Source organism: Tamandua tetradactyla, chromosome 9 (genome assembly GCF_023851605.1).
Source record: "Tamandua tetradactyla isolate mTamTet1 chromosome 9, mTamTet1.pri, whole genome shotgun sequence".
In the NCBI taxonomy this organism is placed as follows: domain Eukaryota; kingdom Metazoa; phylum Chordata; class Mammalia; order Pilosa; family Myrmecophagidae; genus Tamandua; species Tamandua tetradactyla.
This window is the reverse complement of record NC_135335.1, coordinates 35,582,968-35,596,686: the sequence shown is the minus strand read 5'-3', so window position 1 is coordinate 35,596,686 and position 13,719 is coordinate 35,582,968. Positions and strand designations below refer to the sequence as shown.

Here is a 13,719-nt window from a genome sequence, read left to right as displayed (position 1 = left end):
ATCCTTCATCTACAACAATCACATTTGATTTGATACCAGACTAACTTCAATAGCCTACATATACACTGGTCCTATACCCCTCTGCCGCCTCTTTTAGTTGTACTTATTATGAGTGATATCTTTATACAGTGTCTGTGCAAAACCATATATCTGGGACAAAACTTTATGCATATGCATTTTTTTAGAACCTGTAAAGAAATAAAAAGTGGTGGTATATACCAAAAAATACAATACAACAGCATTGGCATTTATGGTTACCCATATGGTTGGTTACCTTTACTGGAGGTCTTTATTTTTTTATGTCTAGTGCCCTTTCCTTTTAGCCTGGAGAACTCTTTTAGCATTGCTTATAGGGCAAGTCTAATGGTGAGGAAATCCCTCAGCTTTTATTTATCTGGGAATATCTTAATCTGTACTTCACTTTTTAAAAATATAAAACTATTTATTGACCACTGTTCACCAGTATTTACAATAAAGTAAACAATATACAGTTGGATAACATTCCAATTACTATGAAGTTATTGTTTGCTCTGGCTTCTGCTGAACCAGTAACCGTAATACTGAAAAGATTGAGCCTACATGTAAGGAATGCATAGGGGGTAAAGAAAAACATGCAGGTAAACAGTTTAGATTACAAATTTATTTACCCATTTATGCCACTGGTCTTAAATTGCAACATCTTTAACCATCTGATTAGGTTTCTATGAATTATGACTTTTTCAGTCAATATAGCACAGGGATTTCAACTTTCCACAAAATAATGGCTCTCTAGAAGGAACCCTTAAATGACCTTTTAACTACACCTTGTTTGACTAATGAAAACAAACAGTATTTACCTTATTTTCTCATTTGGGTGGGGAGATTAGTGGTTGTGGTAGAGTTTCTTCTTAGAGTTTCACAAATATTTTGCATTTATATGATTAAATATATAGAAATGGATTTTGCTCTGGCTGCTTCAAATTATATAAATTACTTGTAATGTTTAAATTGTCCAATTAAAACTATTTGTATTATATTTAAATTATCCAATTAATTACTGAATCATCTATATGATTTAAATGTTTATGACTTAAGGAAAATTTTCAATTTAACTTTAAGCAATTTCTTGCTCAGAGTGATGGCATCACAGAGGCACCACGGACTTATCCATGGTTGTGAAATGCTGTTTTTTTTTTTAATGGTTTTGTTTTTGATGAATGTAAAAAATAATATGTATTACAAGAGGATCAACAAAATGTGGTATACACATACGATGGAATATTATGCAGCAGTAAGACAAAATGTTGTCCTGAAGCACATGACAAGATGGATGAGCCTTGAGGACATAAGCCTTGAGAGAAATTAGCCAGACACAAAAGGATAGAAATTGTATGATTCCACTTTTATGACCAGTATAAAGGTATAATCAGAGGCTTATAATACAGAATATAGGGGACCTACAGATACATAGAAGCTAGAGATGGGTGAACCGTTAGCTAATGAGGTTGAACTTCAATGTAACGAATAGATAGGTATGATGGTGATTCTCTAGTGGGTCTAGAAGTAATATTACCATATTGAAGATGAACAAGACTGAAAGGGGTTGTATAGACCTACGTGTCCCACTGAATCACACTAGAAATACGAATATGAATGAGTTCTTGTAAGAATTACTTCAAAGATATGATTCTTGTATAAAGAGTGTTTAAGTCTAGGGTACAGGAGGAAAACTGCTACTGCATACTATGAGCTATGTTCAAAAGGAAACCATCAGCACTACCACAGCAACAGCAGAGGTAAATAATGGGGTGAGGGACAAGAGTTAACGGAGGTTTAGATTTCCTATTTGGTCAGGGTGTGTTTATTGGTTTTCTATCTCTAGAGAACAATGAAATTATCTAAAATTGAGAATGTTGATGGACTGTGGACTTTGGACCCTCTCATGATGCCTGATGAATGCAGGTGGCTGAAGGATGCGTTGATGGAGAAGTAGATTGGTGAACGATGGTGTATACTTATGAACCAAGGTTGTGCTGCCTCAAAAAGGAACAATAACGTGAGGCATGCAATGATGTGAATGAACATGTGGGACATTTGGTGAGACAAAATAAGCCAGAAACAAAAACAACAATGGTATTTATGGTCATCTTCAGAAAATGCTTATAAGAAAACAGGGGCTTAAATTGTAAGCTTTTAGAGCAGACATATTAAGTCCAGAGTGGTGATTTTTATTTCTGGATTTTGAGAGGCCGTTTTATATATATAATCTGATATTCAGAGATAAGAATGAAGCCGAACAGGTTGGGGTTAAAATAATTCAGAACATAGGAGTAAGGAAAACAGTGTCTATATTTTAGAACCACACATACTCTTTGAGACCAGTGGAAGAAAGGTTTATTTGATCTGGAATTGAAATTTTCTGTAATGCATAATCTAATTCAACCTATTTGTATAGCTCATTTGAACAACTGAAACACAGTTGTTCAACAGATTAAGAAAAGAGGTCCTTTAATCTTGTATAGATTATTTTAATGCCTGGAAATATCCTAGAGTATATTAATCAGATAATCAAAAAGTACTGGCAAAGTCCCCTGAGGGAGGGGAGAAAGAATATGCAACTGATACCCAAATCAATAGGCCATGCTCTCGATCATGAGGCTTACTCTTGTGAAGCTTATGTTGGTAGTGGAGAAGCTTAGACTACCTACAAGCATGCCTAAGAGCTACTTCTGGAAGACCTCTGTTGTTGCTCAGATGTGGCCTCAGTCTCTCTAAGCCCAACTCTGTAAGTGAAATCGTTGCCCACCCCCTATGTGGAACATGACATCCATGGGTGAAGTCTCCCTGGTGACATGGAAGAGGACTCCCAGGGATGAATCCAGACCTGGCACTGTGGGATCAACAATTACATCCTGACCAAAAGCGGGAAAAGAAGTGTAATTAATAAAGTATCAGTAGTATACAGAGTTCAAATAGAATCGAGAGGTTACTCTGGAGGCTGATCTTATGCAAGCTTCAGGTAGACCTTGCTACCTATCATAATCTGCCAATCCCCAACCAGGACCATTCCAGCCAATCTTAAAGAACACCTAGGGCAATATCTAAGATTCCACAAGGGTTCCAGGCACTAGAGTAACTTTCCAGAAACCTACAACCTCCAGATGGATCCCTGGTTAAGTCTTTAAACCTCTCCAGAACATCAGATAGTTCCATCTCCCTATACCATATTAGTGACAGTCCCTTCCAATATCAAAAATTTAGAATTGCCATAGCCCAAACAACCTAAAAGAGAGGTATGGAAAGATCAAAGGTGATGGTGGAATTATACATAGAACATAGGACTTAACAAATGAACATGAATATTGAATCATTAATTTGATATCTTTCAGTCTCTAGTATTTTAGAGCAGCTAGAAGCAAAAACCTAAAATTGTGAAATTGTAACCCATGTCAAAGTCTGAAATATGTTCTACAACTAATTGTTGTGCTGTGCTTTGAAATTTATAGCTTTTTTTGTATATATGTTATTGCTCACAAAAAATAAAGGAAAAAAAATTGTGACAATAAAAAAGTATTTAAGTCCTCTAGCCTCCTGGAGCAGCTAGAAGGAAAAATATGAGAGAATAGTATGGTAGCCCATGTCAAACTCTGGGATCTGTCCTGTAACCACTTTTCGAAGAGTGCTTTGAAAACTATTGCTTTTTTATTTCTTTGCTTTGTATATATGTTATACTATACAATAAAAAAAGTTAAATTACATATGCATTTATACACATACACATACACAAACAAAAAACGCAGAATGGTCTCCTTAAGGCATGTATGGGGTTAAATACAAGTTCTGATTTGTAATGACTATGGAAATTTTTCCCACATTTAGAAAAGCTGTTCTCTAAGGCAAAGGAAATAATATACCATGGTATCAAATGATCTTTTCTGATAAATGAAGCAACTATAGAAAGCTTTTATTTGTTCAAAGTAACCAGTGATATTGATGCAAAAACAAAAAAAAAACCCAATACCCCTCAAAATACCTAACAACTCCCCCAATAACACTACTTCAAAACCAACATATCAAACTTGATTTCCATTAGAATAGTTATTTTTCATGCTAATAAATTAAAAAACCAAGACCCAGATTTTATATATATATAAATATATATAAAAAGCAATCTAAACAATTACTGAGCTTCATCTTCTGCACAAGAATGCCAAGTTAGTCTCTCTTCATAAAAAGCAATTACAATTTGAGGACACTTCATGCTTGCCTCTTTGGCCAGCACCAAGTCTGTCTCATCTGAATCTTCCCATTTCATGAGAAACATTAATTTTCCAGGGATGTCTGTAGCACCAATTATGTGTTCAGGATCAAGACCTCTAGCAAAGCCTCTTGGTTTGTCAGCAGCATCTCTTTTCTTCTTTGATTTGTTGCCATCAGATTCACTGTCAGATAGAGTTTCTTTTTGTATTGCTCTAGTTTGCTAGCTGCCAGAATGCAATATACCAGAAATGGAATGGCTTTTTTTTTTTTTTTTTTTTTTTTTTTTGGTATTTTACATGGGCAGGTACCAGGAATTGAACCCAGGTCTCCGGCATGACAGGCAAGAACTCTGCCTGTGGAGCCACCGTGACCTGCCTGGGATGGCTTTTAAAAAGGGGAATTTAAAGCTGCAAGTTAACAGTTTTCAGGCTGTGGAAATGTCCCAATTAAAGCAAGTCTAAAGAAATGTCTGATCTAAGGCATCCAGCGAAAGACACATTGATTCAAAAAGCCAATGAAATTCACAGTTTCTCTCTCAAGTGTGAAGGCATGTGGAGAACATGGTCAGGGTTTCTCTCTCTCTCAGCTGGAAGGGCACATGGCGAGAATATGGTGTCATATGCTAGCTTCCTCTCCAGCTCCCTGGGAGGCATTTTTCTTCTACATCTCCAGAAGTCACTGGCCGTGAACTCTCTGCTTCGTGGTTTTGCAGTGTTCTCTATTTTGTGGCTTTCTCGTGGCTCTGTCGTTTTCTCTGCTCTCTCCGAATCTCCCCCTTTCTTCAAAATGTTTCCTCTTTTATAGGATTCCTGTGAACTAATTAAGACCCACCTGGAATGGGCGGAGACACATCTCCACCTAATCCGGCTTAACAACCACTTTTGATTGAGTTACATCTCCATGGAGATGATCTAATTAAAGTTTCAAACATATAGTTCTGAATAGGGATTAGAAGAAATGGCTGACTTTACAAAATGGGATAGGATTAAAACATGGCTTTTCTAGGGTACACACAACCTTTCAAACCGGCACATGTACTATCTTTTTCTTTACCAACTTTTTGAGAATTAAGAAATGCTTCAATTAACTCTGGGCAATTTAAATTTTCTTCAGGCTCCCAAGTATCATCAGCATCTATAAATCCCTTCCATTTCAGGAAAAACTCCACCTTCCCATATACTACACGTTGAATCAGTACTTCTTTCACCACAAATTCTTCAGGCTTTGCCTCTTCCACTTTTTACCCTTTCCTTCTGCTTCTTTCCCATTTTTTGCAATGTAGTTTTATTGGAGGCCATTTTTTATTGCAGACTTGAAGAGCTATTATTCACCGCCGCTGAGCTGCTCTGGGTCCTGGGTCTGCAGCATCTCCGGTCCTGCGTGCCTCCAGCTTCAGCCACATCCAACGGGGAGGGGGCTGTTCTTCATTTTTGAAAGACAATCTCTTTGGATTAAAAGTTCTTGGTTGACAATTATTTTCTTCCAGCACCACTGTCTTCTTGCCTCTATGATTTGGCTGGAGCTCTCCTTCAGAGTTTAGCCTTTCTATTAAGATCAGCCCAAGCTGATTGTGAAGTGCAGGTATTGTTCTGGGCTTGGGCTTTCTTTTGGCCTTAGGAATTCCCCTGTTTACAGGAATTAAACACCCTTTCTACACTTTATGAAATAAACTTTCCCTCATTCTGGGGAGCTTTACTGTATTCCCCAGGCATCTATGACTTAATTGTTTCTTAACTATCTGCAAGGTGCTTTTTTCTGCCTGCAGGGCAGTTCTGGGAGGGCAAGCCTGAGAAGAGTTTTCCTAGTTTAATCTTTCCAGTTGCCACTAGATAGACTAACAATGACATACAGACACCCCAGTATGCATATAGGGATTACTCTGTTTCCTTTAGAAAAGGGACAGGGTCCCACATTGGGAGTACAGGCTGGCTCCACAACACAAGGGGGGCGGTGTGGGAGGGCAACCAGCTAGGGCGCCAGGAGCCTCTCCAACTGTTTTAAAAACTGTTTTCTTGATTCAACATTTTCCCACTTAATGCAACCTGTTAACTGTGTTCCTTAGTTTTGAGGATGATGGCTTTGTTGGTTGTTGCTAGCTATTTAAAGATTCTGTGGAGGAATAGCACCCTGGAGTATATTATACTGCCATCCTGGTTGACCAGATCCCCAGCTACTGGCTATTCTTGACATGCATACTGAAGAAGTGAGAAGATCTAAACTTAAAGCTCCTTTCAAAAGAAATGTAATGTTTATGAATGTTAAATATAACAATAATTGATGAGAACTACATTTTGTAAAATTTCTTTAAATATTTATTAATTACATTTTCTGTTTCTATTTTAAATGATAATCATTAAGTTTCTGATATTTTTGCAGGCCCTTGAGAACTCAGTCCCTGGGCCCCGGTGCTTATAGTGCTTGCTGGATACAGCAGCTAGCTCTCTGACTGTATGTTTGGTCCACCAGGACTGCAGGATGTGTTAAACTGTGGCATTCTCTCTAGGATTTAAAATATCTACTACATAGATGACTCCTTAAAGCTGTCTCTAGGCTTAAACTGCCAGCTGACTAGTGGCTATTTCTATTTGGACATCCTAATTCTCCTAAGAATTGAAAAAATTTTATGTTTCAAACTAATCATTTCCTCTTCTCTTCTTCAGAATGACTTTTTGTTTTCTTATATACCCACTGTCATCCTTTCCTTCCCAGTAATCCAGGGTAAAATCATCTACCTGATCTTCCTTTCGTTTCTCCGAAGTTTTTAAGCCGTTTCCAAGTTCTGCTGATTTCACTCTGCATTGACACTGCATGTCAATCCTTTTTATGCCAACCATTCAAGAGCTATCTACATTATGGTCAAATATTATCCCAATGTCTTCTTGATGGTTTTAAGCATCTCTAGCTCTCCTTTTTCCCAATCCACCTTGTTTATCAGTGGTCTGTGGGCATTCCAAGGGTGGACGAGTTCTTGTCTTTTTAAAATTGGCTTCCCCTGAGTCCAGTATACAGATGTTAAACATCTGCTGAATGAAAAATTAGAATCATATTACATTTCCTCAAACACATATCTTTCTATTACCACCTATGCTTTTAAGGGACTATGAGAAACTCTATTGTCTTTCATTATTCTCCTTAAAAGGGAAACTAAGATAATTTTGAGAAAATGATAAAGTAGGTAAACGATAAAATCAGCAGCAATTATTCTGAAAACTTCTGAAAACTTCTGAGTTCATTTTCTCATTTTTAATTTTAATTCATTTATTTTTCTCATTTTTAAAGTGGGTATCATAGCATCTACCATGCAGGATTAAATGGCAGATGAATTCCTTACTTAGTACATGCTTGAAATAGAAAAGGCCCAATAAGTAGTTACTAATATCTTACTTGTAAAGCAATATTAAGTTTTTCCATAAATATTTTTTTGAAGAATTATATTTGTATATGAACCCAAAGCTTTGAGACAAGACCCAAACAAAGTTGTCTTGATATTCTTAGACATAATTTGGAGGCTTATGTAAATAGCACATCTTTACTAATAAAACAAACAGCCACATATATATGGCAGAGGTTTCTATGCATTGGGAAAATGACCAATGACTAGACCACTGGATAGATAGTGGTCCAATAGTAGTCTTATCCTCAACTTTGAGGATGTATTTATATTGCTTCTCGATATTGGAGGTGATGTTTCCTGTCCACCCCAACTACTTGTAATCTGTTGCTTAAACAAACTACGTAAATTGGATAAAAAAGCAATACAGCCACCTTCCAAAAAATCCAGTGACCCCACTGAATTTAAGAATTTTCAAAAGTGATGACGTTTCCTTTTTTGGAAAGTAAAGTAAATACATTAGGATTGCTATTCATACGATCTGATCATCTGGGAATTCTTTAAAATGCCACTTTTGGGGTGGGATCAATATACGAAACCTTGGTGGGATTCTCTACTACTTGGCAAGAAAAGGAGAAGAGAAACAACCTAAGGTCAGCTTTGTCTCCTAACCTGGAGAAGGGAATTTCTGTTAATCTGTCTCTAACTAGGAGCCATGCTACTCTCAAGTTTCACAAGTTGGCTTCCTTGGTCTCCATGCTTTGAACATACACTGCACCTTTCCTATCTCCTCTTTCTACACCAAGACAAGACAAGATAAAGAGCTGTTGGTCATTAGTAAGAAGCTTGGATCTTTCTTTCCTATTTCAGTTTGTATTAGAAATCAGCTGTTTGTTCAGATTGAGAACGACAACACGAGGAGTGGACCTACGATTCATCATGGCAGAAGAAAGAAAAGGAACTAACATGTATTGTGCATCTTCTACTACATGCTTAACACTTGGTTACTCAATCTGCTGAGGCAGGCATGACTGTCCTCATTTTCTACCTCAAAAACCTAACTCAGAGGTAAATTAGCCTTTTTTTAATTTCTTTTATATGGGCAGGCACCGGGAAATGAACTGGGTCCTCTGGCATGGCAGGCAAGCATTCTTGCCTGCTGAGCCACCGTGTCCCGCCCTAAACTAGTCTTTAATTCCAACTTTTGGGCTCTCTGTTTTATAAGCAGAGATCTATGCCTGATCTTTAAGAGACTGAAGTTCCAGTATTATGTGACTACCTGCAACTGAGCAAAAAATTATTTCAAGAGAAATTTATTTAAACAGAAGGGAGAAATCATCCTTGTGCTCTTGAGTATAATATATAGACCAACTCTCTCATATGTAACATAAAAGATATAATCTAGTTTATACTTTCAAGTTACAACAGGACAACTTTAATATATGACTAAAAAGGATTAAATTAAGCACATCTATAAAGAAATAGCATAAGCTTATAAATATGTGCAGTACTAGGGTTGGGGGTAGTAAGGCACTGGGAAATGCATAGGGAGCATTCTTCTTGTAATGTGCAGAATATTTTTGGTCAACAGTTATCTCACATTAAATGCCAATAGCAATCTCACTGAAAATACACTGCATAGATTCTGGAATTACTCCAATCAGAGAACGGAAAAATAAGAAAAACAGAAAAAAAGGTCCAGCTATTTTTCTTTTCTTGCCTTAGCTAATTCCTTTACATGTGATGAATGATGGAGAGATTTCAGTTTTTCTGAGATATTACAAATAGAGTTTATATCAAAAGTAGGAAAGTACATGATAAAAGGGAGCAGTTTTTAGATTTGAAGGGTAAAAAATGTAGGATGATCTTGAGATAATGATTAGGGAAGCACATCATGGTGCTATAACACTAAGGAAGAAGCAGGCTATAGAGAAGACTGAGGCTTCTATTATTTAATTCATTTTGTAAATATCCTTGTTTTGGTTATGTAAAGCCCGAAATCAAGGTGTAATCCCTGTTCTCAAGGAACATATGATTTGGTGAAACATGGATATGAGCAACTGAAATACAGTCCCAATTAAGTAAATGATGTAGCGGATAGGATAGCAAAGTAGTTCTTGAATACGGGAAGAAGCCATGAATTCAGAAGAAAGGAAAGAGAATAGAGAAGGCTTCTTGGAGGAGATGACAACTGAAAGGAAGTTTTCGCTAGAAAAGATAGGGCAAGGAAACATATTTCAGAATAACAGTCCAGTATGAACAAAGGCATACAGAAAAAGGAAATGCCAGATAACTGAAGGGTTCATGAAACTAGACAAGCATGGCATAGGAGAGGGCTATGGTGGGAGGAGAGCTGCCATGGTGATCTAAACTTCTGTCTGGAACTTTATTCCAAGGATACTACTGAAGGTTTACTAATGATAAGAGTAGTAGGATCTCCTTTAGAACCCAGATTTGTAGGACCAAATGGTTATTTGACTATTATCAAAATCTACACGTCCAAAACTAAACGTCATAATCCTCCTGGTCATCTAAAACATCACTATCCATCAAATTATAAAGCTCAAACCAAACTAAACCAAACCAAAACCCAAGAGCCATTCTTTCATTTTTTCCAATTCCTTTTTATTTTAAAAACATTTTTATTGACAAATCTCACACATAAAACATTTCATATATGGTATATAACCAATGGCTCACAATATCATCACAAAGTTATGTATTCATCACCATAATCATGTTTTAGAACATCTGCATCACTCCAGAAAAAGAAATAAAAAGAAAACCTCATACATACATACCTCTTACCACTCCCCCTCATTGAGCACTAAGTATTTCAGTCTACCCAATTATTTATTTATTTTTGTCCCCTCTATTATTTATTTATTTTTTATCCATATATTTTTTACTAATCTGTCCATACCCTGGATAAAAGGAGCATCAGACACAGGTTTTCACAATCACACAGTCACACTGTAAAAGTTATATCTTTATACAATTGTTTTCAAGAATCTGGGCTACTAGAACACAGTTCAACAGTTTCAGGTACTTCCTCCAGCTACTCCAATACACCATAAATTGAAAAGGGATATCTATATAATAAATAAGAATAACCTCCAGGATAACCTCTTGACTCTGTTTGAAATCTCTCAGTCACTGAAACTTAATTTTGTTTCATTTTTCTCTTCCCCCTTTTGGTCAAGAAGGCTTTCTCAATCCCTTGATGGTAGGTCCCAATTCATCCTGGGAGTTCTGCCCTACGTTGCCAGGGAGATTTACATCCCTGGGAGTCATGCCCCACATAGAAGGGAGGGCACTGAATTCACTGCTGAGTTGGCTTAGAGAGAGGCCACATCTGGGCATCAAAAGAGGTTCTCTGGGAATGACTCTTAGGCATAATTATAAGTAGGCTTAACCTATCCTTTGAAGGAATAAGTTTCATAGGGGAAAACCCCCAAGATCGAGGGCTTGGCCTATTGATTTGATTGTTCCCACTGCTTGCAAGAATATCAGAAATTCTCCAAATGGGGAAGTTGAATATTTCCTCCTTTCTCCCCATTCCCCCAAGGAGATTTTGCAAATATTTCTTTATTCACTGCCCAAACTACTCTGGGATATTTTGGGGCATCACACCAACCTGGACAAACCGATAAGCTCTCATGCCCTATTCAAGATTCCATGTATTTATGGTGTTCAACTAAACTGACCATACAAGTCAAATAGGAAATGCACTACCCCAAATATAAATTTTGCACCAAATAAACATCTCTCCTTTTAGTCTCGCACAGAAGTGGAAGTTTTAAGATACGGAAGATATCATTCTTTACTGTGTATTCTGACATACCTTAGTCCTATCCAGATCAGCCTTCATACATATCCCAAGAGCCATTCTTAATATTTTCTGCCTTCCGTCTATATCCAATCTAATGCCATGCTCTGCTGATTTTCCTTTCTACATTTCTACCAGCTTACGACATACTCCCCATCTGTCACTACAGCCATCACCTCAGGACAAACAATCACTTCTCTCTTGGACCACTCATGCTAACTAATCTAGCTGCATTCATTTAGGTCCTCACTTAAGTTTGTGAAAAAAATTTGTTTAAGTCCTAAATCACCCAATCTTAAATTATTTTAATAGCTTTCTTCAATTCTTAAAAGAAAATAAAGAACTAAAATCTTTGGTTTATAAAGACCTATATGGTCAGGCCCTGCATCTACCTCTCTTTAGCTTTATCTTTTCATAGGCTTCCCCTGGCTGCCCTCATTCTAGTCACACTGGCCTTTTTTATCAGTCCCTGATGTTTATTGTATTTTCTCCCACCATAAGGCCTTCGCACATGTAATATTGCCTTTCTTCCAATACAGCCTTTCAATGATGAATTAAACACAGTCTCTGCCTTTATTAGGCTTATGGCTGAAGAGAAAAGTGATAGAAAAAATGAGTAACAATACAAACTGTGCAAAGGGCTATGAAGGAAAGTAACAGGTGCTGCGAGAAGAATAATGCAAGGGAGGGAACCTACTGTAGAATGGGAGGTCATAGAAGGCTTCTTTGAAGAGGTGACATTTAAACCGAGCCCTCGAACACAGAAAAGGGAATCGTTGCTTTAATCAGGTCATAAAGAAAGGCATTGTTGCTGTAGGTTCCATTACTGTGACAAGAGAATATAGAATTTGGAATTTGATCATAACCAAGATGAAAATACATAGTTAAAAAATGCAGGTGACTCAAAAAGATAAATAAATAAAAAGGATTTACTTATATACTGCTTCCTAGTATTCACTCGTAGAAGGTTGAAACTTGGTATTAGCAAAAGGCTTCCAGAAGGAACAGAAAGATACTGAGAGGAAAAGGTCAGTACAATGGGAAGGGGCCACCTGTCCAGTACCTAATGGAATATATAGATAGCCATGTTCACAAGACTTACATAACCAATGAGTCAGCAAAAAGTCAGGCCTCAATGAATCTCTTCTGTGCCCTTTTGCAGCAGCTAGGAAACTTAGCTCTCCCTACTGGTAAGAAAAGAGGCATAAGAACAAGATCTGAGCTAGGCTAATAAATAACAGTCACTATTATCTTCTGGCAACACTTGCATAAGTTAGGACGAGGCAAAGTAAACCCTCATGCTTAGAAAAATATGAGAAACAGAATGCAATTAAGAGCAGATTGGACAAGGCAATTCTGGTAGGGTTTCACAGATCTAATGCAACTCATTTCTCAAACTTACAATAATATGCCTGTTAAAGATTCTAAAATCAATACTCTAAAAATCTGTTAAAAGCAAAACCTAGATTTAAAAGAGAAAATGTCCTTATCTTTCTTGAGGTCCATAAATATTTTAGGGCTACTTTCTGCAATTACCTTTTCTCCAATAAAGGCTAGCATGTACTAATAGTAACAAGAAAAAGCTTTTTCTGACAGAATTGGGTCTGGCGAAGAAAAATAAATGAAAATGAACAAAAATAGGATTTAATCACAATGCAGGCAAACAGACAGCACTAACAATCACTTGATACTGAACAGCACTGATAATTAATCCAAGCTAAATACCCACCAACGCATAGCTATGAAAATAGTCTCATCTTGCCTTCCTGCACCTCCATATGTATGTCTTAGCCTATTACTGTTCTAGTGGTGACAACTCAGTAAGAGGGAGGAAGCTTTTATTTTTCCTTCTTCACTTAAGCCATAGGGAAGGTTAAGGGGGAATAAAACGGGGTAATTATGATTGTTCAAAAGAGGGAAAGGCTATCTAATTGTTAGTTCACATTTTTTTTTGCTATTGAAATTTCTGGCCTCTGCCTATTCATGAACATCTGAGAAAACTTGGTAATTATCTCTGAAGGTCATAAATGAATGACCAGAAATAATGTTTTCCTTTCTGGCTCCCTTGTTTATCCTTTACCATCAAATATGATTCTGTAAAATGTTATAGTTATTGCTAAGAGACAATTCTATTATACCTGATGAAGAAATGTAACCAAAAAAAGAAAAAAAAAAGAAGAAAACATCACAAGCAACACATTTATCTTACCAAAACCCCCTGTCAGGCAGTCTGCTGTTTTTGCTTGCCACAAAGATCATCCTTCATTTGTGTATTGCCAGTGCAAGCTTGGATGGTGAAAACAAATCACAACCTCTGATG

General features: G+C 37.0%; 1 protein-coding gene and 1 pseudogene across 24 annotated transcripts in view; both read right to left on the bottom strand.

Moving 5' to 3' along the window:
• The window catches only part of TMCC1 (transmembrane and coiled-coil domain family 1), a 390,104-nt gene that overhangs the window by 43,847 nt on the left and 332,538 nt on the right, over window positions 1-13,719 (bottom strand). The window contains exons 1-2 of one of the 23 annotated variants that reach the window (XM_077116471.1): window positions 12,097-13,544; window positions 6,972-7,262 (exon numbers count right to left, since the gene is read on the bottom strand). The exons of 20 other annotated variants lie outside the window; for them this stretch is intronic. In XM_077116471.1, coding sequence (XP_076972586.1) covers window positions 6,972-7,073 — 102 coding nt within the window. In that variant the 5' untranslated portion in view covers window positions 7,074-7,262; window positions 12,097-13,544. Of the gene's footprint in view, window positions 1-6,971; window positions 7,263-12,096; window positions 13,545-13,719 lie in introns of those variants that run through there. 2 more of the 23 variants (XM_077116470.1, XM_077116475.1) reach the window with 2 other exon arrangements.
• Window positions 1-13,719, bottom strand: part of LOC143646973 (glia maturation factor beta pseudogene) — a 44,240-nt pseudogene that overhangs the window by 17,196 nt on the left and 13,325 nt on the right. The window lies entirely within an intron of this gene.